At 47.0% G+C, this 27,970-nt stretch overlaps 1 protein-coding gene across 1 annotated transcript in view; it reads right to left on the bottom strand.

Moving 5' to 3' along the window:
• IQANK1 (IQ motif and ankyrin repeat containing 1) overlaps positions 1-27,970 on the bottom strand; it is a 95,619-nt gene that overhangs the window by 54,289 nt on the left and 13,360 nt on the right. Inside the window, exons 2-4 of the mRNA XM_084621791.1 lie at positions 19,382-19,515; positions 4,893-5,057; positions 4,150-4,341 (exon numbers count right to left, since the gene is read on the bottom strand). Of these exons, the coding sequence (XP_084477917.1) occupies positions 4,150-4,341; positions 4,893-5,057; positions 19,382-19,402 (378 nt within the window). The 5' untranslated portion in view covers positions 19,403-19,515. The remainder of the gene's footprint in view (positions 1-4,149; positions 4,342-4,892; positions 5,058-19,381; positions 19,516-27,970) is intronic.

The raw sequence follows: 27,970 nt of genomic DNA, 5'->3' as shown, positions 1-27,970 counted from the left end.
AGAGCCTGCACCCCCAGTCCAGGGCAAGATGGTATATTCCTGAGGTACAGAGCTGGGGGGATTTCGCTCTGGTGCCTTTCCCTGTGTGATTCGTGAGTGGCTCTGGGAGCATTCAGGCAATCTAGCTGGGTGTGGGGCTCCACATGCAGTTGTGCTGAGTGATAACAGCGCCTGGAGGGGTTTGCTGCTTGTCACTAGCAAAGCATTGTGAGAGACAGCCCAGGCTGGAGAGAGTTAAGGAGACACAGCAGTCCCATGGTCCCAGTCTGCACACCGGGGACCCTATCACAGAAGTTACTTACCTTAGAATAACTGTGGTTCTTTGAGACATGTTGTCCACATGAGTTTCACTCTTGGCATGCAAGATTGGATTATCAAAGCCAGCAGTGCCTGTACCCCAGCTCAGGGGGTCTCAACCTTTTTCTCCCTGAGGCCCCCCCTCAACTTGCTATAAAAACGCCAGGGCCTGGTGGGGGGCGGGGGGGGAAAGGAGCACGGGGCTCCAGGCCTGGGCGGACCTTTGGGCATAGGCATAGTTTTACTTCTATTTGTGGGGGAGGCAAAGGCTGGCAGGGCTCAAGCCAGCTCCGCACAGGGGGGTCCAGGGAGGGAGCGCCACCTCCACTCCCTGACTCACTCAGGAGGCCATCCAACCTGTGCTCTGGGGAGGCACAACCAAAAACATAAGACCATAAGAACGGCCAGACTGGGTCAGACCAAAGGTCCATCCAGCCCAGTATCTTGTCTACTGACAGTGGCCAATCCCTGGTGCCCCAGAGGGAGTGAACCTAACAGGTAATGATCAAGTGATCTCTCTCCTGCCATCCATCTCCACCCTCTGACAAACAGAGGCTAAGGACACCATTCCTTACCCATCCTGGCCAATAGCCATTAATGGACTTAACCTCCATGAATTTATCCAGTTCTCTTTTAAACCCTGTTATAGTCCTAGCCTGCAAAACCTCCTCAGGCAAGGAGTTCCATAGGTTGACTGTACGCTGAGTGAAGAAGAACTTCCTTTTATTTGTTTTAAACCTGCTACCCATTAATTTCATTTGGTGACCCCTAGTTCTTATATTATGGGAACAATTAAATAAGCTTTGGACTTAACTATCTTGAGTCATTTTGTACCATCTGTAAACTTTGTCCCCCTCACTGTTTACCCCCTGTGATGTTGCACTCTATATGATTTTATAAAAATATGCTAATGAGTGTGAATATAATGTAACTGGGGTATGCTTCATGCAAAAGGTCTCTTGTAAGGTATCATTACAAAGCTTATAATCTACTGAATGTGTTCATCCTATTTGTATGAATGTATCATTCTTGTATCTGAAACTAGAAATTTAAAATATAACTCTGAGGGCCTATTGTAATTATGCAAAGTGTGGGCCATTAATGGTGGTTTGGAATCTTGATGGCTCCCATTAACCAGGACAATTGACTGCAGATGGCTCTGTTTTACTTGTAAGTCTTCCTGTATATGTGTGCGCTGGCAAGTGGGTAATGAAGTCTTACAGTGACATGTGATCATGTCACCTGAACTGGAATCCATCTTTAACCTGGTGCTTTTCCATCGAGAAGGAGGGGTGGGAACCCAGAGGGACAAAGAATTCCTGCCTTATGCAAAAGATATGTAAGTGGGTGGAACAGAACAAAGGGGGCGGCCATCATGAGAAATCCCCTAGCTACCACCTGAGCTGGAACAAGGGCTGAACCAGGGGAAAGGATTGTGCCCAGACTAGGAAGGCATCCAGTCTGAGAAAGAAACTTATTGAAACATCTCTGAGGGTAAGATTTTATCTCTATTCAGTTTTATTACCATATTAGGCTTAGACTTGCGTGTTTTATTTTATTTTGCTTGGTAATTCACTTTGTTCTGTCTGTTACTACTTGGAACCACTTAAATCCTACTTTCTGTATTTAATAAAATCATTTTTTACTTACTAATTAACCCAGAAAATGTATTAATACCGGGGGGGGGGGGAGGAGGGAGGGCAAACAGCTGTGCATATCTCTCTATCAGTGTTATAGAGGGCGAACAATTTATGAGTTTATCCTGTATAAGCTTTACACACGGTAAAATGGATTTATTTGGGGTTTGGACCCCACTGGGAGTTGAGCATCTGAGTGTTAAAGACAGGAACACTTCTTAAGTTGCTTTCAGTTAAGTCTGCAGCTTTGGGGCCCGTGGTTCAGACCCTGGGTCTGTGTTGGAGCAGACTGGCGTGTCTGGCTCAGCATGACAGGGTGCTGGAGTCTCGAGCTCGCAGGGAAAGCAGGGGCAGAAGTAGTCTCAGCACATCAGTTGGCAGTTCCCAAGGGGGTTTCTGTGATCCAACCTGTCACATCCCCTTTCCCAGATCATTTATGAATATGTTGAATAGCACTGGTCCCAGTAGACATGCTTGGGGGACTCTGCTATTTACCATACCATGCTGCTATGTCCAGCAGTTTCTATGATTTCTCTTTTAACATCTCCAGTTGAAAGTCAAGAGCCTCTGCCATGCATTTCATAAGATCTTAGGGCCCATTAAAATAGTTGTCTGAAGAAGATGCAGAGGATGAGGAAATTTCAGATGGGATTAATTGTTCTCCTTCATCTGCATGATCTTCATTGCTCTCCTCCTCATGTCTCTAGCATCTGAGGCTACGGTAATTGACCAGTCTGAGAAGGTCTATTCTGTCTCTGGGGAGAAAGGGATCTAGTCCTGGGGTGAGGGGTGGGAGGCAGTAGACACTGGCTTGCAGGTATGGGATCACATGCCCGATGGTGTCCAGTAAGGCCAAGGTCAATAGGCATATGGATACTGCACTGGAAGACATACCAGGGGGCCTATTAGATTCGTGCCATTTCCTATCATGAGACCAGTTCCTAGAGTCCCTCCCAGGTTCCCACTGTAATCCCCATAGAAGGGAGGGAGGGCGAGCAAGTGGGAGATGAGCCCCTACTGTGCGTTGACTGTGAGAATGAAAAGGAGTACTCCTGCTCTGAAGGTGGGGCTAAACTTTCAAGTGTACAATGTGCCCTCCACTCTGGTATTGATCGAGTTTGTACTGCTGACACTTATCATCTGCAGTACAGAGGTCTTGGTGACTAGTGGTCTAGCCAGCCTCACCTTCAACCTATCTAGCAATGTTGACTCCAGTACCTGGCCTATAGCTAAATCGCTTGGTACCATATATGCTCTAGGTACGGACAGGGACTGTACCTATGCACTGGGTACCCATGAAAAGTCACTGGAGCGATTAGTACATTGCGGTTGGCGCTGGAAGAAGGGCCGGCCACATGTTTCGTGGGTATCACTGGTACCTGTTTAACTGTCAGCACCGAGGTGGAAGAGGGACTTTTGTCAGGCTATTGGCTGCTCTTTGACTGTTAAGCCTGAGATGACGGAGATGCTTGCAGACTAACAAACAACTAATTAATAATACTAAGAACTTGTCTACCCGGCAAGTTAACATATGGGAAGCCAGGGTGTGAATCTACAGTGCACTAGCTTGCCACGCATTAACTCACTGCGTGGCCAAGTCCAAAGAACTTTAACACTAATGCTGGCAGGACACTGCAGGGATTCTGTCTCACTACCATTAGTGGTAGGAAGGAACTGAGGGACAGAAGGGCACCTCCACACTTGATGGCCTTGGGTTGGGGGGAGGCAAGGGCATCCAGAGCACAAGCATGGCCCCAATGGACTCTGCTGGCCAAAAGAATCCAGTCTCATATGCATGGTACACATGTGCACAAAGACTACAATCCATGTGGACAAACACATGAAGAAACCACTTGATTACTGTGCTGGGGATTCTGCTGGTGGAGGACTTAACACAGCCCCTCCTAACTATTTACCACCTTGGAGATCTCTCCCACATGGATATCAATTCTGGACCCCCATGGACTGTCTTAGGGGTTAATTACCTACCAAGGATTGAACCTTGCCCTCTTATCCCCACTACAGCAAGTACGGCAGTATGAGTTGAGTACTGAAGTGTGATTAGACATATAACACATTAGCTGACCCCACGGTCTGGCCAAGCTATCTTTCATAACACTGTTTATACAGGTTGCAGTGAGTCTTGTTCTATTGAATCTCAGGCAGTTCCCATTTCAGTTGTGGCCTATTTCCTTCCACCACCACAATTTCGTACCTTGCAGTTGGGATTGGCTCCATTTTCTATCAGCAGCTTGATAGCATTGGGGTGGCCACCTCCTGCTGCCTCTGAAAGGGGCGTGTTCCCATTGGAGTCAGTGCACTCCACCATGTTGATGTGATTACAGAGACGCGTGGCCTTCCCTTTTTCATCGGTACCCACACCATTCTTAGTATCCAAATCTGACACCTGGAGAGAGACAGACAAATGGAGAAGATAAACATGGAGAATGGGAAAAGAATGCCTTCTGCTCTGGGTACCCCTGGGAATTATGTATTATCTGAAAGATTAGTGAAGAAAGATTTTTTGCATACAGTTTATTTACATTGTGAAGTTTCAGGTGTTTTCCAGACACACACAAAGCATACTCCCGGCATCGAAGAGCTCACGATCAAAGCAGGCAATCAAAGCAGGCAAAAAGAGATTAGAGGCAGGAAGAGACAAACACAGCATGATGCAACCCAGATGGATGGCAAACACCTTACTAGCTCCCTACTTCATTTATGTTTTGTCCTTTGTTACCTAATGAACAAGTCTCTGAGGGGAGGAACCAGGAGGCTTGGGGCCTCTTGCATAAAGCATATTTCAGAATGAACCATTTCTACAGCCTTCAACAATGGACTATGATCCAAATCAATAAATTTGGAAATGAGCAGAGCTCCCAGAAAAGGGCATGAGGTCCCTCCCTCTCTTATGTGTATTCCAGTTCCTATGGAACCTCTCCCCTGCCAAGTACTAACTTCCTTTAGCACAGCCTTCATCTCTTCCACATCCCCATCAAATGCCGCCTCCAGCATCCGTTTCTTCCTTTGTTGTATTTCTTGCTGCTTCTTCCTTTTTTCTTCCTCTTTCTGTCTCTCCCGTTCAGCTTCTTCCTGCTCCTTCTTCACCATTGCAATGAAGGCCTGCAATAAAACCAGTCATTACAACTCCAAACTCAAAGGGACTCTCAGCCATGTGCACGAGAAGACAGAGGATCCAAGCACCCACATGGAAAGAAAAGTGGGCTGAAGTAGGGTTGCTAACCCTCTCAGATTGGCCGGGAGTCTCCCGGAATCGGCCTCAATCTCCCAGTGACTATTAAAGGCAATCCAGGAGATTTTAATAGGCCAAAGTCTGGTCACCAGCACAGTGGGGCTAAGGCAGACTCCCTACCTGCTCTGGCTCCACGCAGCTCCCGGAAGCAGCTGACATGTTCAGCTCCTAGGCGCAAGGGTGGCCAGCGGGTCTCTGCACGTTTGCCCCCACCCTGAGCGCTGACTCTGCAAAGCCCATTGGCCAGGAACTGTGGCCAATGGGAGCTGTGGGGGCGGTGCCTGCAAGCAGGGGACGGTGCGCAGAGCCACCTGGCCGCCCCTGAGCCTAGAAGCCAGACATGCTGTCCGCTTCTGGGAGCCGCACAAGGTAAGCGCCGCCTGGCTGGAGCCTGCACTCCTTGCCCCCTCCTGCACTCCTACCCTAGCCCTGAGCCCCCTTCCACACCCAAACTCCCTCCCAGAGCCTGCACCCCCTCCCACATCCAGCCCTGACCCCCCTCCCTCAACCAAACTCTGCCCCAGAGCCTGAACCCCGTGGGCCCCTGTTGCCTCTGCCTCTCACATTCATTTGTGGCCACTATTTCCAGCGATCCCGGTGGAGGGTGGGTGTAGAGGTATTCGTACCCTTTTGAAGGCATGAAGTACTTCTTCTCCATTCTTTTTGCTGTGGAGGGCAAAGATGCTGGAGTCTGCCACAATGTTTTGGTCATGTCCTGGATTGTCTTTATTAATGGCAGGGCAAGCCATGAAGGGCCAGCCAGGGTCAAGATGCCCACCATGAGGTCTGAGGACTCTGACACCTCCTCTACCTGGAGCCCCAGGTTTTGGGCCACCCTCTTCAGGAGCACCTGGTGAGCCCTGCTATCATGGGCAGATGCTGCGGAGGTCCCAACCACCGCTTCATTGAGAGACGAAGAGTAAGATGCTCAGGCCACTACGGGACACTGTTCTTGCCCTGTGGCTTTCAAAGATCACGCAGTGCTGGTTCCTCAGGCTCGATGTCGACCTCGGTGCTGGGTCTGATGCCAGTCTTGGTACTGCGGGAATGCTTGTGGGTCAAAGGAGGCAGCAGAGGAGGAAGGAAGGAAGGAAGAGGAGGCAACTGATAGCGACCCCCTTGAATACGAACTCTGGGCTGGATGAAATGCCTATGGGGTCCAAAAGGGCCATTGTGCAGGCACTTGCCACTGCACCGGCCAGGGCATAGGGGGGAGAGACTGCCCTGCATCGGGCCTTAGGTGTCGATGCTGTGAGTGGTGCTGACTTATCTTTGAGGCATAAGACTCTGCCTCCAATGGTGAAGACTCGCTCCGTGGTGATCAGGCGAGTCGATGCTGGACGGTGTTGGAGAGCAGTGCTGAAGAGAAGGCAACTGGTGCCACGACATGGCTGGCTTGCCTCTAGATGGCACCGAGTGCCTTTGTGGTGCAAGTAGTCTGGCATCCAGTGCCCTCTCACACCTGGTGAGAGACAGCAGTGCCATAAAGGGTATAAGGTCCCTAGCTGCCTCAAAAGTCTCCGACGTGGAGTGAAGCTCTCGTGTCTCTCTGTGTTACTTCCTCTGAGGGGAGTCCAGAGGCACCGGACTTGACAGACCCCTCAGCAGGGCCAGAGTCCACGGTACCGCACTAGACGGCCTGGAGCTGGAGTGGCCCGGTGCTGGTCACACTGCGCTTGAGCCCTCACGCTCAGCTGTTTTCAGTGTGGGTGAGCGTCCCCTATCCATCTTTCTCTGCTTCTTTCGCAGCTCTGGATATTGGGAGCAGTGCTGCACCTCCCCATGTGAGGACCTCTTCGGTGCCAGAGAGTCTTGACGGTGCAGAGGACCCTAAGTCCCAGAGTCTTTCCTTGGTGCTGGGGGCTCCCTCATTGAAGCCAGTGCACTCCACACCGATGCAGACGTGATGGGTACCGGTTCAGACCGACTTGGCTCTGAATGTGGGTGGAGAGCTGGCTCCATCAAGAGGAGTTTCAGTCTCTAGTCCCTCTCCTTGTTCATTCTGGGACGAAATCCCCTGAAAATCTTGCAATGATCTTTTTGATGGGATTCTCCCATACACTTCAAACATGACATGTGGGGATTGCCCCTAGGCATAGGCTTTTGGGAAGCCCCACACGGTTTAAACCTTGAGACTGAGGCATGCCCCAATCTCAGGGAAAAAGGGGTAGGATTGACCCTGATAAGTGGGGACCTAACTTACTATACTAAAACACTAACACTATTAACTATTTACAAGAAGAAAGAAAAGAGTCCACTAGGGAAATCACTTGCCAAAGCAAGAGAGAACCACAGTTTCAACAACCGTCATGGGCACTAAGAAGGAACTGAAGAGGCAGGGGGTTGGCAGGGCCCTAAACAGCACCACGAGGGCGTGACTCAGGGGGTCACTCGGGGGGCTCCAGAGCCGACCCCTACAGATAACAGTAGGGGAAAAACCTTCTGGCAACTGTGCATGTGGCATGCGCACACCTACTTAGAATCGACATAAACAAGCACTTGAAGAAGAACAATAGTTCTGAGAGATGTGAGCTAGTCCGTTCATCGCCACGTGGCATTAAAAATGAAGCCTAATGATGACAATTTAAGTATTAAGATTAATTAGTTCAATGCTGATTAAAGCATGCAGGAAAGAAAAGGCACAATCATATTATTGAAGATCTGCACAATATACTCTGAGTAGCAGTTCATTTTGGCATCACATGTGGACAGAGCATAGAATGTAGTAGGCAGAGCATGGGAGGTTGTCACCATTTATTATTTTCCAGTTTCACCATTGATGGTCCCTCCAATCATATTTAACAGAGCCTTCCAATATTTAAAATTCAGTTTTTACAGTAGAAAGTGATAGGCTACAAATTCTTGTGGAAAGGGCAGGAAACTTCAGGTAGAGATAGGAGTTAGGGGGAAGAGGATGATCCCAGATAGTACAGGGAACCTTTAAAATGGAGAAACAAGGTTAGAAAAAAAGAAAATATATATATATTTAAGACAGCAGAGAAAAGGTATTTAGAATCCGTTCTCTAGAATCTTCTCTCTCATAATCCTAGGAGCATCTCTACATAGTGGAAGGTTATGGTACATAGCTTATCTCAAAACTGATTTAAAAAATTATTTTTTAAATAAAAATGAATGCCAGGATAACAGCAATGAGTCACTATAGGGCAGGCATCTATATAGACTTATGTGTAGTGCTGGGGAGGAGCCGGTGGTCATGGTCCACGAAGGTACCAATGACATAGGGAAGGGTAGGAGAGATCTCAGGGAACGAATGGGTAGGATCCCCTGGGGGACTAACATGAAGGGGAAAGGAGTCCAGGAGAGCTGGCTGTATTTCAAGGAATCCCTGTTGAGGTTACAGGGACAAACCATCCCGATGTGTCGAAAGAATAGTAAATATGGCAGGCGACCAGCTTGGCTTAACGGTGAAATCCTAGCGGATTTTAAACATAAAAAAGAAGCTTACAAGAAGTGGAAGGTTGGACTTATGACCAGGGAAGAGTATAAAAATATTGCTCGGGCATGTAGGAATGAAATCAGGAGGGCCAAATCGCACCTGGAGCTGCAGCCAGCCAGAGATGTCAAGAGTAACAAGAAGGGTTTCTTCAGGTATGTTGGCAACAAGAAGAAAGCCAAGGAAAGTGTGGGCCCCTTAATGAATGAGGGAGGCAACCTAGTGACAGAGGATGTGGAAAAAGTTAATGTACTCAATGCTTTTTTTGCCCCTGTCTTCACGAACAAGGTCAGCTCCCAGACTGCTGTGCTGGGCATCACAACATGGGGAATAGATGGCCAGCCCTCTGTGGAGAAAGAGGTGGTTAGGGACTATTTAGAAAAGCTGGACGTGCACAAGTCCATGGGGCCGGACGAGTTGCATCCGAGACTGCTAAAGGAATTGGCGGCTGTGATTGCAGAGCCATTAGCCATTATCTTTGAAAACTCGTGACGAACGGGGGAAGTCCCGGATGACTGGAAAAAGGCTAATGTAGTGCCAATCTTTAAAAAAGGGAAGGAGGAGGATCCTGGGAACTACAGGCCAGTCAGCCTCACTTCAGTCCCCGGAAAAATCATGGAGCAGGTCCTCAAAGAATCAATCCTGAAGCACTTACATGAGAGGAAAGTGATCAGGAACAGTCAGCATGGATTCACCAAGGGAAGGTCATGCCTGACTAATCTAATCACCTTCTATGATGAGATTACTGGTTCTGTGGATGAAGGGAAAGCAGTGGATGTATTGTTTCTTGACTTTAGCAAAGCTTTTGACATGGTCTCCCACAGAATTCTTGTCAGCAAGTTAAAGAAGTATGGGCTGGATGAATGCACTATAAGGTGGGTACAAAGCTGGCTAGATTGTCGGGCTCAACGGGTAGTGATCAATGGCTCCATGTCTAGTTGGCAGCCGATGTCAAGTGGAGTGCCCCAGGGGTCGGTCCTGGGGCCGGTTTTGTTCAATATCTTCATAAATGATCTGGAGGATGGTGTGGATTGCACTCTCAGCAAATTTGCGGATGATAGTAAACTGGGAGGAGTGGTAGATACGCTGGAGGGCAGGGATAGGATACAGAGGGACCTAGACAAATTGGAGGATTGGGCCAAAAGAAATCTGATGAGGTTCAATAAGGATAAGTGCAGGATCCTGCACTTAGGACGGAAGAACCCAATGCACAGCTACAGACTAGGGACCGAATGGCTCGGCAGCAGTTCTGCGGAAAAGGACCTAGGGGTGACAGTGGACGAGAAGCTGGATATGAGTCAGCAGTGTGCCCTTGTTGCCAAGAAGGCCAATGGCATTTTGGGATGTATAAGTAGGGGCATAGCGAGCAGATCGAGGGATGTGATCGTCCCCCTCTATTCGCCATTGGTGAGGCCTCATCTTAGATTCATAGATTCATAGATATTTAGGTCAGAAGGGACCATTATGATCATCTAGTCTGACCCCTGCACAATGCAGGCCACAGAATTTCACCCACCACTCCTAAAAAAGACCTCACACCTATATCTGTGCTATTGAAGTCCTCAAATTGTAGTTTGAAGACCTCAAGGAGCAGAGAATCCTCCAGCAAGTGACCCGTGCCCCATGCTACAGAGGAAGGCGAAAAACCTCCAGGGCCTTCCAATCTGCCCTGGAGGAAAATTCCTTCCCGACCCCAAATATGGCGATCAGCTAAACCCTGAGCATATGGGCAAGATTCATCAGCCAGATACTACAGAAAATTCTTTCCCGGGTAACTTGGATCTTACCCCATCTAAAAACCCATCACAGGCCATTGGGCCTATTTACCATGAATATTTAATTACCAAAACCATGTTATCCCATCATACCATCTCCTCCATAAACTTATCGAGTTTAATCTTAAAGCAAGATAGATCTTTTGCCCCCACTACTTCCCTCGGAAGGCTATTCCAAAACTTCACTCCTCTGATGGTTAGAAACCTTCGTCTAATTTCTAATCTAAATTTCCTAGTGGCCAGTTTATATCCATTTGTTCTTGTGTCCACATTGGTATTGAGTTTAAATAATTCCTCTCCCTCTCTGGTATTTATCCCTCTGATATATTTATAGAGAGCAATCATATCTCCCCTCAACCTTCTTTTAGTTAGGCTAAACAAGCCAAGCTCCCTGAGTCTCCTTTCATAAGACAAGTTTTCCATTCCTCGGATCATCCTAGTAGCCCTTCTCTGTACCTGTTCCAGTTTGAATTCATCCTTCTTAAACATGGGAGACCAGAACTGCACACAGTATTCCAGGTGAGGTCTCACCAGTGCCTTATATAACGGTACTAAAACCTCCTTATCCCTACTGGAAACACCTCTCCTGATGCATCCCAAGACGACATTAGCTTTTTTCACAGCCATATCACATTGGCAGCTCATAGTCAACCTATGATCAACCAATACTCCAAGGTCCTTTTCCTCCTCCGTTACTTCTAGTTGATGCGTCCCTAGCTTATAACTAAAATTCTTGTTATTAATCCCTAAATGCATGACCTTACACTTCTCACTATTAAATTTCATCCTATTCCTATTACTCCAGTTTACAAGGTCATCCAGATCCTCCTGTAGGGTATCCCTGTCCTTCTCTAAATTAGCAATACCTCCCAGCTTTGTATCATCTGCAAACTTTATTAGCACACTCCCACTTTTTGTGCCCAGGTCAGTAATAAAAAGATTAAATAAGATTGGTCCCAAAACTGATCCTTGAGGAACTCCACTGGTAACCTCCCTCCAACTTGACAGTTCACCTTTCAGTAGGACCCGTTGTAGTCTCCCCTTTAACCAATTCCCTATCCACCTTTCAATTTTCCTATTGATGCCCATCTTATCCAATTTAACTAATAATTCCCCATGTGGCACAGTATCAAACGCCTTACTAAAATCTAAATAAATTAGATCCACTGCGTTTCCTTTATCTAAAAAATCTGTTACTCTCTCAAAGAAGAGTACTGTGTCCAGTTTTGGGCCCTGCACTACAAGAAGGATGTGGATAAATTGGAGAGAGTCCAGCGAAGGGTAACAAAAATGATTAGGGGTCTGGAACACATGACTTATGAGGAGAGGCTGAGAGAACTGGGATTGTTTAGTCTGCAGAAGAGAAGAATGAGGGGGGATTTGATAGCTGCTTTCACCTGAGAGGTGGTTCCAGAGAGGATGGTTCTAGACTATTCTCAGTGGCAGAAGAGGACAGGAGAAGGAGTAATGGTCTCAAGTTGCAGTGGGGGAGGTTTAGGTTGGATATTAGGAAAAACTTTTTCACTAGGAGGGTGGTGAAACACTGGAATGTGTTACCTAGGGAGGTGGTAGAATCTCCTTCCTTAGAAGTTTTTAAGGCCCTGGCTGGGATGATTTAATTGGGAATTGGTCCTGCTTTGAGCAGGGGTTGGACTAGATGACCTCCTGAGGTCCCTTCCAACCCTGATATTCTATGATTTTTATGACTTCTATGATCTCCTGGAGGCCAAATTTAGGCTGCTAGGGAAGAGACTGAAATCCAGGACCTCTATGGTGGCATTCTCAGAAATGCTTCCAGTTCCACATACAGGGCCAGGTAGGCAGGCAGAGCTTCAGAGTCTCAATGTGTGGATGAGATGATGGTGTAGAGAGGAGGGTTTAGATTTATTAGAAACTGGGGAAACTTTGGGGATAGGGGGAACCTATACAGAAAGGATGGGCTCCACCTAAACCAAAGTGGATCCAGACTGCTGGCACTTCACATTAAAAAGGTTGCAGAGCAGTTTTTAAACTAAGAGATGGGGGAAAGCTGATTGCTGCAGAGGAGCACATAGATCAGACAGAGACTTCTCTTAGAGAAGAGTCTATTGATAGTGATTCTTTAGGTTTTAGTCAGGAGGAGGGGATAGAAGAGGATGAAGTATTGGCCAGATCAGATGAGAAACATTCACATAAAAAAGAATCTGACACATCAGAAAAGGACAAATAAGCAGTGACAAGTTTTTAAAGTGCTTGTACACAAATGTTAGAAGTCTAAATAATAAGAGGGGTGAACTAGAGTGCCTCGTGGTAAAGGAGGATATTGATATAATAGACATCACAGAAATCTGGTGGAGTGAGGACAATCAATGGGACAAAATATATTGGAAGGACAGAACAGGTCCTGTGGGAGGGAGGGGGCGGGGGGGGGGGGGAGTGGCACTATATGTGAAAGAAAATGTAGAATCAAATGAAGTAAAAATCTTAAATGAATCCACATGTTCTATAGAATCTCTATGGATAGTAATTCCATGCTCTAATAAGAATACAACAGTAGGGATCTATTATCGACCACCTGACCAGGACAGTGATAGTGACGATGAAATGCTAAGGGAGATTAGAGAGGCTATCAAAATAAAAAACTCAATAATAGTGGGGGATTTCAATTATCCCCATACCGACTGGGTACACGTCACCTCAGGACGAAATGCAGAGACAAATTTTCTTGATACTTTAAATGACTGCTTCTTGGAGCAGCTGGTACGGGAACCCACAAGGGGAGAGGCAACTCTCGATCTAGTCCTGAGTGGGGCGCAGGATCTGGTCCAAGAGGTAACTGTAACAGGACTGCTTGGAAATAGTGACCATAATATAACAACATTTAACATTCCTGTGGTGGGAAGAACACTTCAACAGCCCGACACTGTGGTATTTAATTTCAGAAAGGGGAACTATGCAAAAATGAGGAGGTTAGTTAAACAGAAATTAAAAGGTACAGTGACTAGAGAGAAATCCCTGCAAGCTGCATGGACACTTTTCAAAGACACCATAATAGAGGCTCAACTTAAATGTATACCCCAAATTAAAAAACACAGTAAATGAACTAAAAAAGAGCCACCATGGCTAAACAACCGTGTAAAAGAAGCAGTGACAGATAAAAAGGCATCTTTTAAAAAGTGGAAGTCAAATCCTAGTGAGGTAAATAGAAAGGAGCATAAACACTGCCAAATGAAGTGTAAAAATGTAATAAGAAAAGCCAAAAAGGAGTTTGAAGAACGGCTAGCCAAAAACTGTAACAAAATGTTTTTAAGTACATCAGAAGCAGGAAGCCTGCTAAACAACCAGTGGGGCCCCTGGACGATCGAGATACAAAAAGAGCACTTAAAGACAATAAAGTGAGAAACTAAATGAATTCTTTGCTTCAGTCTTCATGGCTGAGGATGTTAGGGAGATTCCCAAACCTGAGTCATCCTTTGTCAGTGACAGATCTGAGGAATTCTCACAGATTGAAGTGCCATTAGAGGAGGTTTGGAATTAATTGAGAAACTTAACAGTAACAAGTCACCAGGACCAGATGGCATTCACCCAAGAGTTCTGAAAGAAGTCAAAATTGAAATTGCGGAACTATTAACTATGGTTTGTAACCTGTCCTTTAAATCAGCTACTGTACCCAATGACTGGAAGATAGCTAATGTAATGCCAATATTTAAGAAGGGCTCTAGAGGTGATCCTGGCAATTACAGACCGGTAAGTCTAACGTCAGTATCGGGCAAATTAGTTGAAACAATAGTAAAGAATAAAATAGACACATAGAAGACCATAAATTGTTGGGCAAAAGTCAACACTGTTTCTGTAAAGGGAGATCATGTCTTACTAATCTATTACATGCATCCGACAAGTGGGACAGTTTCCCGAGGCCCTGCAGACAGAGCGGGGGCAATTTCGGCGGCAATTCAGCTGTGGGTCTTTCAGTCATAGAATCATAGAATATCAGGGTTGGAAGGGACCCCAGAAGGTCATCTAGTCCAACCCCCTGCTCAAAGCAGGACCAATTCCCAGTTAAATCATCCCAGCCAGGGCTTTGTCAAGCCTGACCTTAAAAACCTCTAAGGAAGGAGATTCTACCACCTCCCTAGGTAACGCATTCCAGTGTTTCACCACCCTCTTAGTGAAAAAGTTTTTCCTAATATCCAATCTAAACCTCCCCCACTGCAACTTGAGACCATTACTCCTCGTTCTGTCATCTGCTACCATTGAGAACAGTCTAGAGCCATCCTCTTTGGAACCCCCTTTCAGGTAGTTGAAAGCAGCTATCAAATCCCCCCTCAGTCTTCTCTTCTGCAGGCTAAACAATCCCAGCTCCCTCAGCCTCTCCTCATAACTCATGTGTTCCAGTCCCCTAATCATTTTTGTTGCCCTTCGCTGGACTCTCTCCAATTTATCCACATCCTTCTTGAAGTGTGGGGCCCAAAACTGGACACAGTACTCCAGATGAGGCCTCACCAATGTCGAATAGAGGGGAACGATCACGTCCCTCGATCTGCTCGCTATGCCCCTACTTATACATCCCAAAATGCCATTGGCCTTCTTGGCAACAAGGGCACACTGCTGACTCATATCCAGCTTCTCGTCCACTGTCACCCCTAGGTCCTTTTCCGCAGAACTGCTGCCGAGCCATTCGGTCCCTAGTCTGTAGCTGTGCATTGGGTTCTTCCGTCCTAAGTGCAGGACCCTGCACTTATCCTTATTGAACCTCATCAGATTCCTTTTGGCCCAATCTTCCAATTGGTCTAGGTCCTTCTGTATCCTATCCCTCCTCTCCAGCGTATCTACCACTCCTCCCAGTTTAGTATCATCCGCAAATTTGCTGAGAGTGCAATCCACACCATCCTCCAGATCATTTATGAAGATAATGAATAAAACCGGCCCCAGGACCAACCCTTGGGGCACTCCACTTGATACCGGCTGCCAACTAAACATGGAGCCATTGATCACTACCCGTTGAGCCCGACAATTTAGCCAGCTTTGTACCCACCTTATAGTGCATTCATCCAGCCCATACTTCCTTAACTTGCTGACAAGAATACTATGGGAGACCGTGTCAAAAGCTTTGCTAAAGTCAAGAAACAATACATCCACTGCTTTCCCTTCATCCACAGAACCAGTAATCTCATCATAAAAGGCGATTAGATTAGTCAGGCATGACCTTCCCTTGGTGAATCCATGCTGGCTGTTCCTGATCACTTTCCTCTCATGCAAGTGCTTCAGGATTGATTCTTTGAGGACCTGCTCCATGATTTTTCCAGGGACTGAGGTGAGGCTGACTGGCCTGTAGTTCCCAGGATCTTCCTTCTTCCCTTTTTTAAAGATTGGCACTACATTAGCCTTTTTCCAGTCATCCGGGACTTCCCCGGTTCGCCACGAGTTTTCAAAGATAATGGCCAGTGGCTCTGCAATCACAGCCGCCAATTCCTTCAGCACTCTCGGATGCAACTCGTCCGGCCCCATGGACTTGTGCACGTCCAGCTTTTCTAAATAGTCCCTAACCGCCTCTATCTCCACAGAGGGCTGGCCATCTCTTCCGCATTTTGTGATGCCCAGCGCAGCAGTCTGGGAGCTGACCTTGTTAGTGAAAACAGAGGCAAAAAAAGCATTGAGTACATTAGCTTTTTCCACATCTTCTGTCACTAGGTTGCCTCCCTCATTCAGTAAGGGGCCCACACATTCCTTGGCTTTCTTCTTGTTGCCAACATACCCGAAGAAACCCTTCTTGTTACTCTTGACATCTCTGGCTAGCTGCAGCTCCAGGTGCGATTTGGCCCTCCTGATAACATTCCTACATGCCCGAGCAATATTTTTATACTCTTCCCTGGTCATATGTCCAACCTTCCACTTCTTGTAAGCTTCTTTTTTATGTTTAAGATCTGCTAGGATTTCACCATTAAGCCAAGCTGGTCGCCTGCCATATTTACTATTCTTTCGACTCATCGGGATGGTTTGTCCCTGTAACCTCAACAGGGATTCCTTGAAATACAGCCAGCTCTCCTGGACTCCTTTCCCCTTCAAGATAGTCCCCCAGGGGATCCTGGCCATCCGTTCCCTGAAGGAGTCGAAGTCTGCTTTCCTGAAGTCCAGGGTCCGTATCCTGCTGCTTACCTTTCTTCCCTGCGTCAGGATCCTGAACTCAACCAACTCATGGTCACTGCCTCCCAGATTCCCATCCACTTTTGCTTCCCCCACTAATTCTACCCGGTTTGTGAGCAGCAGGTCAAGAAAAGCGCCCCCTCTAGTTGGCTCCTCTAGCACTTGCGCCAGGAAATTGTCCCCTACGCTTTCCAAAAACTTCCTGGATTGTCTATGCACCGCTGTATTGCTCTCCCAGCAGATATCAGGAAAATTAAAGTCACCCATGAGAATCAGGGCATGCGATCTAGTAGCTTCCGTGAGCTGCCGGAAGAAAGCCTCATCCACCTCATCCCCCTGGTCCGGTGGTCTATAGCAGACTCCCACCACTACATCACTCTTGTTGCACACACTTCTAAACTTAATCCAGAGACACTCAGGTTTTTCTGCAGTTTCGTACCGGAGCTCTGAGCAGTCATACTGCTCCCTTACATACAGTGCTACTCCCCCACCTTTTCTGCCCTGCCTGTCCTTCCTGAACAGTTTATAACCATCCATGACAGTACTCCAGTCATGTGAGTTATCCCACCAAGTCTCTGTTATTCCGATCACGTCATAGTTCCTTGACATCACCAGGACCTCCAGTTCTCCCTGCTTGTTTCCAAGGCTTTGTGCATTTGTATATAAGCACTTGAGATAACCTGTTGATCGCCCCTCATTGCCAGTATGAGGCAGGAGCCCTCCCCTCACAGACATTCCTGCCTGTGCTTCCTCCCGGTATCCCGCTTTCCCACTTACCTCAGGGCTTTGGTCTCCTTCCCCTGGTGAACCTAGTTTAAAGCCCTCCTCACTAGGTTAGCCAGCCTGCTGGCAAAGATGCTCTTCCCTCTCTTTATAAGATGGAGCCCGTCTCTGCCCAGCACTCCTCCTTCATGGAACACCATCCCATGGTCAAAGAAACCAAAGCCTTCTCTCCGACACCACCTGCGTAGCCATTCGTTGACTTCCACGATTCGACGCTCCCTACCTAGGCCTTTTCCTTCCACGGGGAGGATGGACGAGAACACCACTTGCGCCTCCAACTCCTTTATTCTTCTTCCTAGAGCCACATAGTCCGCAGTGATCCGCTCAAGGTCATTCTTGGCAGTATCATTGGTGCCCACGTGGAGAAGCAGGAAGGGGTAGTCCCTCTCTTCCTGGGGGTTGGCGGCACTTCAGCAGCAGCTCATTCACTCTGCTTTAGTCTTCTGTGGCAATTCAGCGGCGGGGTCCTCCTGTCCTTTTCTTCCTTCGGCAGCATGACATGGGTTTTTCTTTTTTTTTTTTCGTCGCTGCTTGGCGCGGCAAAACTATCATTTTTTAATGGAAGGGGCCCCTGAAATTGCTTTGCCCCAGGCCCCCTGAATCCTCTGGGTGGCACTGGTTCTTTGAAGTGGTCAACAAACGTGGACAAGGGGGATCCAGTGGACATAGTGTACTTAGATTTCCAGAAAGCCTTTGACAAGGTCTCTCACCAAAGGCTCTTACGTAAATTAAGTTGTCATGGATAAGAGGGAAGATCCTTTCATGGACTGAGAACTGGTTAAAAGACAGGGAACTAAGGGTAGGAATAAATGGTAAATTTTCAGAATGGAGAGGGGTAACTAGTGGTGTTCCCCAAGGGTTAGTCCTAGGACCAATCCTATTCAACTTATTCATAAATGATCTGGAGAAAGGGGTAAACAGTGAAGTGGCAAAGTTTGCAGATGATACTAAACTGCTCAAGATAGTTAAGACCAAAGCAGACTGTGAAGAGCTTCAAAAAGATCTCACAAAACTAAGTGATTGGGCAACAAAATGTCAAGTGAAATTTAATGTGAATAAATGTAAAGTAATGCACATTGGAAAAAATAACCCCAACTATACATATAATATGATGGGGGCTAATTTAACTACAACTAATCAGGAGAAAGATCTTGGAGTCACCGTGGATAGTGTGCAGCGGCAGTCAAAAAAGCAAATGGGATGTTAGGAATCATTAAAAAAGGGATAGAGAATGAGACGGAGACTATCTTATTGCCCTTATATAAATCCATGGTACACCCACATCTTGAATACTGCGTACAGATGTGGTTTCCTCATCTCAAAAAAGATATCCTGGCATTAGAAAAGGTTCAGAAAAGGGCAATTAAAATGATTAGGGGTTTGGAATGAGGCTAGGTCTTTTCACCTTGGAAAAGAGGAGACTAAGGGGAGATGTGATAGAGGTACATAAAATCATGAGTGGTGTGGAGAAAGTGAATAAGGAAAAGTTATTTATTTGTTCCCATAATATAAGAACTAGGGGCCACCAAATGAAATTAATGGGTAGCAGGTTTAAAACAAATAAAAGGAAGTTCTTCTTCACACAGAGCACAGTCAACCTGTGGAACTCCTTGCCTGAGGAGATTGTGAAGGCTAGGACTATAACAGGGTTTAAAAGAGAACTAGATAAATTCATGGAGATTAAGTCCATTAATGGCTATTAGCCAGGATGGGTAAGGAATGGTGTCCTAGCCTCTGTTTGTCAGAAGGTGGAGATGGATGGCAGAAGAGAAATCACTTGATCATTACCTGTTAGGTTCACTCCCTCAGGGGCACCTGGCATTGGCCGCTGTCAGCAGAAAGGACACTGGGCTGGATGGACCTTTGGTCTGACCCAGTCTGGACATTCTTATGTTCTTAGGCATTAGTCAGTCAGAAGTGCACTTGATGGCTGAGAGTGCTGGACTCTGTGCCTCAGAACGCAATTTAGGCCTGCACATGCATATCCTATTGCTATATTGGTGCAGTTACCAATCTTCTAAATGCTCTCTCTGTATTTCCAATTAAACTTATTTCTTACCTCTCTCTGGAGGCGCTCCATTAACTCTGTGTATTCTCTCTGCTCCCTAAGGCGCTTCTCCCTTGCTCTACATGCCAGGATGCGACGGAAAGCACACTGCAACGTTAGCACAGCCTTTTCTTTGTTGTTCAGTTCTGTGTGGTGCATAGAGAATGAATGAAGATAGACTGCAACAGAATGTGGATTTGAAACGGTAGAACTGCAGACAGAATTCAGTGTTCACAAATGCAAGGTAATGCACAGTGGAAGGAATAATTTAAACTTCTGATACATAATTTAAAGGTAACCAGTCACTCAGAAAGAAGATTTGGGAATCACTGTGAACAACTGGTCGATGTGCAGCAGTGGTCAAAGACTGGAAATGGATAGGACATCCACCATTCTTACTCAGAACACTGATTTGTGCATTCAAATGCCGAAATAGATCTTTTTCAGCTCTAACTTCTAGAAACTCCATAAAATTCCAATCAGGCCAGAGAGATTGTTCAAATGGAATCCTATTTCCTTTCACTCTGTTAGACAACCTGGGATAACTGTTTTGCTATTTAATATCCTGGAGGTAGAAGGAAATACAGGAACTAACCAAGGACCCAGGCTGACATTTTTTTTAAAAAGTACCGATTTCCACCAGTTTGTGATTAAATTTTTACTTTCAGCCCCATGTTAAAGTGTCTTATTATTAATTAGTGTGCATCTTGGATGACTAACATGTTGCTAGTACTCAATATGAATAAGAAGTACTGTTTTAATGGGTAAAAGTGCTCCATACTCAGTGGTGCAAGTAGAATTCATTTCTTATCGGTATGCTGCACCAGCTAAAAGGGAGAGGGACACATGTGACCTCCCCACATGACACCCCCCCGTGACTCCTCCCCGCCCCACCCCCAGCCCAGGGCCCCGCCGTCTCCCCCTCCCTTTCCCATGATCCATCCCATGTTACCTGGAGGTGGGGGGTGTTTCTGTACTCCTCCCGCTGCGCCGGAGACTTCTGAACTACAGGGCTCTCCAGAACCAGCCGGAGGACAGGGCTGGGCTGGGGGCGTAACAGCCACGTCTGAGGAGCTGCCAGCGTGTGGCTGCTGGGTGGACCCACGTTCTGCTCCTTTCGCTGCTGCGGTTCAGGGCTCTCCTGGGAACCACAGCAGCAAATGGAGCAGAACGTGGAGCCACCCAGTGGCCGCACGCGGGCAGCTCCTCCGGCATGGCTGTACTGCCCCCAGCCCTGTCCTCCTGCAGGGCTGCTGTACTGTGGGGTCGCCCAGTGGCCCCATGTTTTGCTCCTCCTGTGTCTTTCTGGTATGGCGTACTGGTTATAAATATCTTACCGGTACGGCGTACCGTACTGTACTGCCCTACTTGCACCACTGTCCATACTATTTACCAAAACAGCTTGAGTGACAATACTACGTTTAGGTATTATTTCCCTTTTATATATTGATAGTAATCATGTTGCAAGACCTGAAAAATTTACCATGGATAAAAGAGCATGTTTCAAACAGGCCTCCAGTGGCAGCATGGTGAGCTATAAACAACAAGTGGGCCATCGCTTAGTAATTGCTAGTAGGGGAAGAGTTATAGAATTACAAAGCTTGTCCCAGATTTCAGATTTAGTACAGCCTAGCTTAGGCAGAGGCCTGCTCCAGTTATGACAGATTTAGTCTAGTTTATTTTAGGCCTTGTCTATACTAAGAGTTTTGTCGACAAAAGTTAAGCTGCTTTAATTAAAATACTTTAATTAAACCACTGTTGTATGTTCACACTACTTTCCTTGAGTTGACAGAGCGCATCGACACTAGCCGTTCTTGCATCGACACAGAGAGCAGTGTACTGTGGGTATCTATCCCATGGTGCAACTGGCTGCAAGGTGCTTTGGGAAGGGTTTGCAATGCCTCATGGGGCAGTTACAGTGTCACATGATGCAGGTTTCTCAATCCCATCCTTCAATGGGCATCCTACTAGATTGCCAGCCACGTTTCAACTGAAGTGTACATGGCAGGAAGGGAGAGAGTGTATGTGACAGGGAGTGCGGTGGGGGGAGAGACAGAAACAGAGCATGTGTTGGGGAAGTGTATGAGAGATTGTGTGTGTGGAGCGAGAGTATATGTGAGAGAGAGAAAAAGCGAGAGTGTGTGTGTGTGTTGGGGGAGAGTGTGTCGGCATGCTGTCTCTTTAAATTCAGACAGCAGCCTGAGCGACCAGTCCTGAGACGGGGGGATGCCCCTCACACACATCAGCCCCTGGCTCTGAACTGCACCTCATTCTCACCCACCGCCCCCCCATCCCCGCAGCAGCAGCCCCCTCTGCCTGCCTGCTGCTGTGTTCCGAGTGCCCGGGAGAGCAGTGTTGTCGGCACCCAGTGCCGAGAGGCTGAACAACAGCTTGAGTTGGTTCGTTACCCGGTGTGCTGCACCCAATAATCACAACGGGGTGGAGAAGCAGAAAAGTTTATTTGAAGCTTCAAAAAGGTACAGGGAGATTTGAATCTCAAATCCTGTACAACAGAGCAGGAAGTTACACAGGCTTTTATACATCCTTTTTCCCAGCATACTTATTCAATAGCAAGCTGCTCCAAGTATCCATATAGCCAGCCAATCCAGTTCCCAGCTAGTTCCATGATTCTTTGTATCATTTGTTAAACTATACATAAAGCTGCTTTATTCAGCATTGTTCTTCCATATCTCCCCTGTTTGGCCTTGCTTAGTTTCAGGCAGTCTGACTCTGCAACATACTGTTGCAGATTCTCAGCATAACTGCTGTGTGTGCCTCCAGGCGGGGGGGCCAAGGACACTTGGGCCTAGCACGCAGAGCTGCTGCGAGTGCCTCCAGGCAGAAGGGGGGGCCAAGGACACCTGGGCCTAGTGCGAGGGGGCTTCATCGACACTCGTGGTCTTCCATCCCCTCGAGTTACCTAGTGGCCATGCCCCAGTGTCCCCAACAACTCCCCCCTTTGAGAACACTCAACAACCTTGGCTCTGAGTTTTCTCACTTGGGCTACTTATTTCTTTACAATATGACTTTGCATAAGCACTTTGTGATAGCCCTGAAAAGAATGACTTATTAACTTTTGCAAAAGGGCCCTAACACATGATACTGCACAGCATAATACCAGTAATACAAGCAATACAGGAAAGAGAAGTTTCAGTAGCAGGCTAAATAAACCACCAAGCCAAGACGACAAACCCCAGCCTGAAAACAAGGTTTGCAACCAATCGTTCTCTGGGGCAGTATAGGCAACCTGTGCTCCGGCTCGGGCATGGGCCTCAGCCTGTACCACCTTTTCATAGATCTCATAACTGCTATCATTTACATATACACAACATCGGGGCCTGACGAGGGCACAAACCCCTCCTTGGGATGCCAAGAGATAGTCCAAAGCCAGTCTGTTTTGGAGGGAAAACGTCCTGAGCTGCTGTACCTCTTTATTTAATGTTTTTACTGCTGACCCTAAATCACTAACCGAGTCCTCTAACTCTAAGGCCACCTTCTCAAGTACCATCTGTAGCCTTATAGTATAGCGGCCTATGCATGCCATGGCTGGCCCGGTAAACAGTGGCGCTATTCCCAGTACAGATCACCCTACAAGCTTCTTGGTTGTGAGGGGACTCTTCATATTGCCCTCCAATGCTGTAGTCAGTCGCCGCAGGGTCTTTTCTCGTGACTCAACAGAGTTATCTTGGGCATTTCTAATCTTTCCTTTGGGCAGTGTGGCAGTTATGGAAAGATGAGGAACTCCATGAGCTATATAACAGCTACCTGTCCAGTTGGCTGGCAGCACCTTGTAAGCCTTTCGGCCACATTCAAAATAGTGACCCTGTAGGGCCCAGTAAGGACTGTTTCTTAAGGGGATTCCTGGGATATTTAAGGCTGCTTTGGCTGCTTTTTTAAACAATTTATATGCCCCTAAGGGGGCATCTTATTTTTTTTTTGATTGGGTACAAGTGGGGGCGTTTCTAATTGTGACGTTCAAATTACACTCGCCATAGGGACCAGTACAAACCCACCATTGGCTTGCTACATTGGAGATATTAACTGGACTGCAAGTTACATTTCCAAACCCCTTTTTTGTGGTAAGAGTATTTGTAAGAGTTTCCCTAAAAGGGGAGGAACCATTACACCCACACTGCTGGCCTCCCCTGTTGGTCTTTATCCAGTACCCATCAGCTCACTGTGTAATAACACAGGAGCTTTTTCCCACAGGACGCCCGTAGTGATGGGCCGTCCCAAGCTATTTTGGTGCCCTATGCAGCCCCCTCCCCCTGCAGGGAGGCTGTGTGGGGCCCCAGGCCTCCGCAGGGAGGAGCAGTGGGGGCTGGCCCCATGCCTCCATGGGGGGGCTGTGTGGGGTCCCGCCCCAGGCCTCCACAGAGGGGGAACGGGCGGGGCCCAGCCCCAGGCCTCCACATGGGGCCTGTGTGGGGCCCCACCCCAGGCCTCTGCAGGAACCGGGGGGCTGGCCCCAGGCCTCTGGGGGGGAGACGGGGGGCTGGCCACTTCCTGCTCTGGTCCCCTGGCTTGGGAGGAGCGGGGAACCGCCCCTCAGCACTCGCTGGCGGCCTGGCTGGGAGCCAGGGGAGCAGAGCAGGCTGGGGCCAGGTCACTCCACTTCCCGGTCTACTTTCTGGTGAGTGCAGGCCCCACCACTTCTGGAGTCCTCAGGGGAGTGGGGGCGGGGCTGGGGCTGGGGCAGAGCAGGGACGGGGTCCTGGGGAAGAGCTGGAGCAGGGGCTGGAGCAGCACGCAGGGCACCAGGAAATATGGTGCCCCAAATTTCCTGGTGCCCTACACAGCTGCATACTTTGCGTATGGGTAAGGATGGCCCTGATTCCACATTCATGGTTCTGTGATTCCCTCCAAGTTCTCCCAGGGCCTCCTCAGCTACCGGGAGCAGCATCTTCGGCAGCTCTGTGAGCAATCCATGCTGAGGAAGGTCAAAGACTCATGAAGTTTTGAAAGGGGAGGGGTGAATGCCTGTGTTAGGATAGAGATATCCAGGCCTGTCTGCAAAGGCCTATACTCTAAGAATTTAGGTGTATTCTTATCACTTAGCTAGTTCTAGAGGTATAAATGAAAGAATCAAAATCACAGTCTGCCGGTGTAAGGGTCTTCTCTCACTGTGACGTCTGAACCCGTTCTTAGGCTAAGGCCTCTGGCTAAGCAACAGAGGCAGCCATAAGCTGGGAAGTGAATGGTCACCTCCTCACATTCCAAACTAGTCTCATTAAAGAAGGTGCTATTGGGCTGTTAGGAATACAATCCTGATAGTGCCTATCGCCTCCAGAGAAAGGGAAGTGCCTAGAAAATGTAAAAGGAAACTTAGTTTGAGAGCATCCTGTCTGGCAAGAACTCACTTATCAATAGCTGGGATGTGAAATCCTCATTTCTGTGTTGTTCTATCATTGTGGTCCCCATTTCCCTAGTGTTTGTCTGTACAATCTCTGTCTGGTTCTGTGATTGTTTCTGTCTGCTGTATAATTAATTTTGCTGGGTGTAAACTAATTAAGGTGGTGGGATATAATTGGTTAAATAATCACATTACAATATGTTAGGATTGTTTAGTTAAATTTCAGTAAAATGATTGGTTAAGGTATAGCTAAGCAGAACTCAAGTTTTACTATATAGTCTGCAGTCAACAGGAAGTGGGGGGAATGGGAACAGGGAATGGGAGTGAGGAAATTGGAATCATGTTTTCCTAATGGGAACAGGGACACAGGTAAGGCTTTGTGGTGTCAGAGCTGGGAAGGGGGAAACTAGAATCATGCTTGCTGGAAGTTCACCCCAATAAACATTGAATTGTTTGCACCTTGGACTTCTGGTATTGTTGCTCTCTGTTCATGCGAGAAGGACCAGAGAAGTAAGTGGGTGAAAGAATAAGCCCCCCAAACATCTTGGTGCCATGACTTGGATACATTGCATTGGATAGGTGAGTGGCAGCCTGTAAGTCCCCCTCCCCAACAGTCCGTGCAGCTGCTTGGAGGGGGTATAGCGAACTCTCGTGATGGTAGTTCCTGGTTCTGGCAAGCCAGCGTAAAGGATTTTTTGGATAAATGGATAAGGAAGAACCAGGGCCCATACCAGGTACAGGGGTCAACCTGGGATGAGATTAAAAAGGAAATGGAGGAAGCGTTAGGGAACCCAGAGGGATGGGGGGTGGCTGAGGAGCCCACCCTTCTTTGGTTTATGGGTAGTGGAAGAAGGTCCCTGACCATGGGGACTGAATGCCCTTCAGGGAAAGGAGGCACTTCAGTCTGCTTGTGAGAAGTTTGAAGTAAGGGCAGCATTATGGGAAGCTGCCAGGAATCTTTCAAGTTTGGTGCTGCTTCAGCAAGGGCTGCTGAAGGGTTGTAAATTAGTTAGGGGTGGTTAAACATGATTTGGCACAACAGGGTTTAAAGTCAAAAGCAGAGTTAACAGACTACCTTTAGAGACTAGAGCTGGTACTTAATGATTTAACTGGGAATTGGTCCTGCTTTGAGCAGGGGGTTGGACTAGATGACCTTCTGGGGTCCCTTCCAACCCTGATATTCTATGATTCTATGATTCTATACTTGGTCCTGTGGGAGTGGTGGTGAGGGGGGGAAGAGGTTTCAAAGTGCAAAATGGTAGGGTTTTCAGGAGCAGGTAACAACTCCCACTCTTCTCCCAGAGCCAAGATGAAAACCTGTGGGTAAGGGTTCCCAACTGTTGCAACCCAGGAAGCCTACTCTTGGTTCAGAGCTAACTGTATGCTTTTCTTGTTTTCCTTCTTCTTTTTTTCAGTTTACTTAATTTGCTGCTGGTGGCTTATACTTCAAACTGACCTGACAGGCTTAATTGGTTTATTTCCACCTCTTCACCCTCCTCTCCCCCGCCTTTCCACACTTTTGTTTTTCTGAAGTTTTAATGGAGGGTACTTTGGATACTTATGTGAAATGTTTTTGGTTATTTTGGACAAAGTATGAGGGAGGTCTGCTGTATTCCACTGGAATTTTTGGAGTAAAAGATCCATGGGCATCCATGGAGACAAATGTTTTACTGCCTCTTTGAACAGTCTCAAGGTGAAGACAGCACAGGTTAAGGCAGCTGTGTGGCAATAATTGTACTTGGTGGCTGAGTTGTTACAGACAAATTGCACTACCTTAAAGAACTGAATGTAGGAGTAAGTGATTTAAAGAAGTGAGTGAAAGATTAGAAATAGCTTTTGCAAAAATTGATAATACAGGGTTTGCAGGAAAGTAAACATTTGGGAGTTGTGGAAATGGTAAAAGGTAACTGTTGTGAAGATGTTAAAACAGTTGTGGTGTTACAGGAAGGAAGTTTTTGTTTAATGATAAAACCCAGTTATATAAATGTAACTGTATGTGCAACTCTGTGCAGTCACATTGAATGGAAGCTTGGTAATTAAATTATCCAAGGGGGGGGGGGTCAGGTAGAGTGGCTACTACCACCACTAGGCTTCTGTCCCCAGAAGCCTTTACAGCTATTCTGAGGGAAAATGGGCCCTTTCCCCACAGAAATAGTCTATAAGGGACTGCTGTAGGCAGCAGGCAGAGAGAGAATCTGATCTAAATTATTTCACTGTTGGGTAATGTAATCAAAATCACTAAAGGATTTAAGGGGTTTCTATTGGAACTTAACTTGGCTGCCCTGGTTGTGTCCAGTTGTACAAGATAGCAGTGTAATCGGGGTACAGTTGTGTTAAAAAATAATAATCACAGTGCAAGGGATGTTAGGTAAAAAAGAATTTTGTGTGTGCACAGGAAAAGGAAAAAGAAAAGGAAAAGGGGAGGAATGATGGGAACGCTAAGCCTTGGGGTGGCTCTGGGGGATCGGATTGTTGCTTTGGTGGGTGTGCATAAAAACTCTGTGGGCACGGGGGAGGCAGTTACACCTTGTGTAAAATTAATATGGCTAATGTTATGGAGGTTAAACTATGGAAGGAATGTGCATTTTCCCAGGATGTGTGCAGTGTACATTGGAGAAGGGGTGGGGGAAAAAATGCAAACAAAACATGGTACTTAATTAAAATCCTATTAGGGCTCCAAAAGGAGCCACAATAGGTTGTGCTTTCTTTTTCAGATCTGTGTGTTTTGGAGCAGGAGATGAAAGTAATCAGAACTCTAGTGGAAGTGGACTGTTTCCCTTTTAAGACCGTCTCTGAGCTGTTAATAGCTTTGGATCCAAAAGCAAGCCAGAAAGCCTCTGTGTAAATGCAAATTACTTAGCTGATGGGCACAAAGGAGCTGCAAATAATGAATACATCTGGTCAGCAAACAAGCTACTAGAAGACTCAGACTATGGCCCCCCAGGAAAGGGAGGGGAAAAAACAAGTCAAGTTTGAAAATAAGGGGAACAGGTTAACCCTAAGGGGGGTGTGTGTGTGTGTGTGTACAGTGCTAAAATCTGAAGCTATCTCTCAGCTATTAACTGAGAATAAACTTAAAGCTTGGTACAGCAGAGAAACTGTAACATGGTTTTGTTAATTAAATATTCATGGTAAATAGGCCCAATGGCCTGTGATGGGATATTAGGTGGGATGGGATCTGAGCTACCCAGGAAAGAATTTTCTGTAGTATCTGTCTGGTGAATCTTGCCCATATGCTCAGGGTTTAG

Source organism: Lepidochelys olivacea (assembly GCF_965140295.1).
Source record: "Lepidochelys olivacea isolate rLepOli2 genome assembly, chromosome: 2".
In the NCBI taxonomy this organism is placed as follows: Eukaryota; Metazoa; Chordata; order Testudines; family Cheloniidae; genus Lepidochelys; species Lepidochelys olivacea.
The sequence above is the reverse complement of the archived record's forward strand: the minus strand, read 5'-3'. Positions and strand labels throughout refer to the sequence as shown.